We start from the raw sequence: 2,586 nt of genomic DNA, 5'->3' as shown, positions 1-2,586 counted from the left end.
CCGCAGAAAATATTTATTTTTTAATATGACATGAAAAAGAAAAATCCCATCAAATATCAAAGACCCAGCAAAGTAGAAATGCACCCAAGAATTTTTTTCATTTTTTGCATACCAAAAGAAAATTGTGATTTGGTCTCATCTTATTCATTGATGGGATGATGTTTTAAATGTACCGCTGAAATATTACGAAGACGGTGTGAGAACCAAATTTATGAGTATATCTACCAAGAAAAAGGGAATGGAACCTGAGATAGAAATTATAAGATATATTTCAAAGTGCAAAGTTACAGTCCGTCCACTAACGACTAACAACTAACCACCACCCCCAACAAGAGAGGAGACAAAAAGAGAGGAAAGCGCTACCTGACAACCGCGACGTCGTTGGAGTTGGAGTCGAGGAGAAAAGCATCTACACCGGTCTAGCATGGAGCTGGAGGTGAGAACGCCAGGTGGGTGGGGATGGCGGAGGTGTTGAAGCCGTTGAAATTTGACCCCGCAGAGGCCGTGTAGGCACCCATGTTGGGAAACAGAAGCCAATCGTTTACCTGAAGTTCCGGCAGTTGGTGACCCGTGAGAATCGTGTCCAGCGCATCACAAGTGGGCCCAAACACGGTCGATGTGTACGTCTTTCCTCCTCGACAAGTAGGGTTGGAACGATTGGATGTACAGGCTAACGGTGTCGCCGTCACGGTAGCATGGTCGTACAATATACAGTTCATGGACCCATATATACCGTCGTTGATCCAGTACTCTCTCAGCTTCCCACGTACGCGCTTGCCAATGATGTTGGTCGCCAGTGTAAACGTCGTCTCAGCGAAGAACCGACCCGGTTCAGCAATTACTGTCAAACCGGATTCATCGAGGAAGTGGACCTTTATGGCTGCATTTATGGTAGCGGCAGCATCTTCAAATTGTGGGCCCACTCCCGCTGTGAAACCGCCACCAACGTTGAGGATGCTCATGCGTGGCATACCCAGTCCCACGGCAGTGTCGAATACGGCCTTAGCAGCTGCTATTGCACCGCTGTAGGCACGCGAATGGGTAGCCCCGCTGCCTACGTGGAAGGAGACCCCGGCCACCGTTAGCCGGGCCACATGAGCAGCTTGTAGAAGAGGGGTGACCTCTTCGGGCAATGCACCATACTTGGGTCCCAATGGACAACGAGCACCCCCGTCGTCTGGGGCTTTCAGACGAAGCAATAACGAGCATTTTGGATGCCACTTTCGTAGCTTATCTATTTCTTCTCGAGAGTCGAAAGTGGTGAGATTGACTCCGACGCTGGCTGCATATTTAATCTGGGCCTCGGCCTTACAAGGATTGGCGTAGATAATTCGATCTGCAGAGACGCCGAGTGCTAGGACAGCCTCGATTTCGGCACTGCTTGCACAGTCAAAGCTGGCCCCAAGCGCAGCAAGCGCAGCAAGGAAAGCTGGGTGAGGATTGCATTTGACAGCATAGAAGGGGCGGACGTTGGGGAGGGAACGTTTCCATTTGTCCATGAGACTCACCACCACCCCGAAGTCTAGTACATAGAAGGGGTCTTTCATCTCTTGTTTTTTGGAGATCATGGATTGAATGAAATCTGTTAGACCATCGGCTGATAAGCTGGTGACCTTCTTTCCCTTCACCCCAGGCGCAGCCAAAACGGCCTGGAGACTCTTATGGCTCGACCCCATGGCTCGAAGTTGCTCGTAGGCCATGGAAGGAAACCAATTAAGCTAGAGCACTAGTAAATAGTTTTATTCGTAAGAGAAGAAGAAGAAGAAGAAGAAGAAGGAACGCTTGGAAATTGTTTTGTCATCCTCGACGACTATTTATATATATAGAAATACTATATAAGGCACCTCCATCTCCATTTCCACCACCACCACCACCATTTTTTAGTGGAGAAAAGAGAAAAGGTGATCTATGATTGAGTTAGCTTTTGGGCTCAAAGAATCAGCACAAAGGATAGGCGGGGTGAAAGATACATGCAAATTCACCCGCTTACCCGAAGAAAAAAATAAATAAAAAGATGCAAACTATATCAGAGTCACTCAAAACACAGAAATTGTTATGGTTTGCTGTAAAAGGGCTAGTTTATCTTTTGCAGATTCGAGGAAACGGAGGTCGTTTGATTTTGTTTGAAGAGAAATTCAGATGGGTCCCCTTCTGCATACGAAATTCAAAGATTCTCCTCTCGGCGCGTATGTAACGCGGAAGTGACGATCAAGAAGGCCGAGGCCGAGGGTGTCCAAAATCGGCAAATCCCCATGTCTTGTAGACTTGTAGTATGCATGCGCCAAACTATTTATCTTTGAGCTGGGAATTTTCTTCCTCCTAGTAAAAGGATATACTCTTGTACTAGAATCGTATTCTAAGATACAATGTATCAGGTTACACGTAATATGGTGAGATGGGAGTTGGGATTATCCGTCCAAAAGATTGCTCACATAGTAATTGTATGTTAATCAATTACCTAAACCCGTGATTACAAAACATGCATCTAACGAGTCCAACCGATTGAACAATATAATTAATCCACAGAGCTACCTGTGAATCATCTATGTGCTAAAGGTCTAGTGGCATGAGAACAGTAGGTTAGCC

General features: G+C 46.3%; 1 protein-coding gene across 1 annotated transcript; it reads right to left on the bottom strand.

Annotated features, from left to right (window-relative positions):
* Positions 1-246: 246 nt before the first annotated feature.
* Positions 247-2,221, bottom strand: LOC148849866 (ornithine decarboxylase-like). Its single transcript, XM_088947149.1, has one exon. It carries the CDS (start codon positions 1,698-1,700, stop codon positions 420-422), a length of 1,281 nt encoding a protein of 426 aa, XP_088803275.1. The 5' UTR covers positions 1,701-2,221; the 3' UTR covers positions 247-419.
* Positions 2,222-2,586: the final 365 nt, after the last annotated feature.

Source organism: Nelumbo lutea, chromosome 5, assembly GCF_056320005.1.
Source record: "Nelumbo lutea isolate HS-2025 chromosome 5, American lotus-T2T, whole genome shotgun sequence".
Lineage (NCBI taxonomy): Eukaryota > Viridiplantae > Streptophyta > Magnoliopsida > Proteales > Nelumbonaceae > Nelumbo > Nelumbo lutea.
This window is presented reverse-complemented; position numbering and strand designations above follow the sequence as displayed.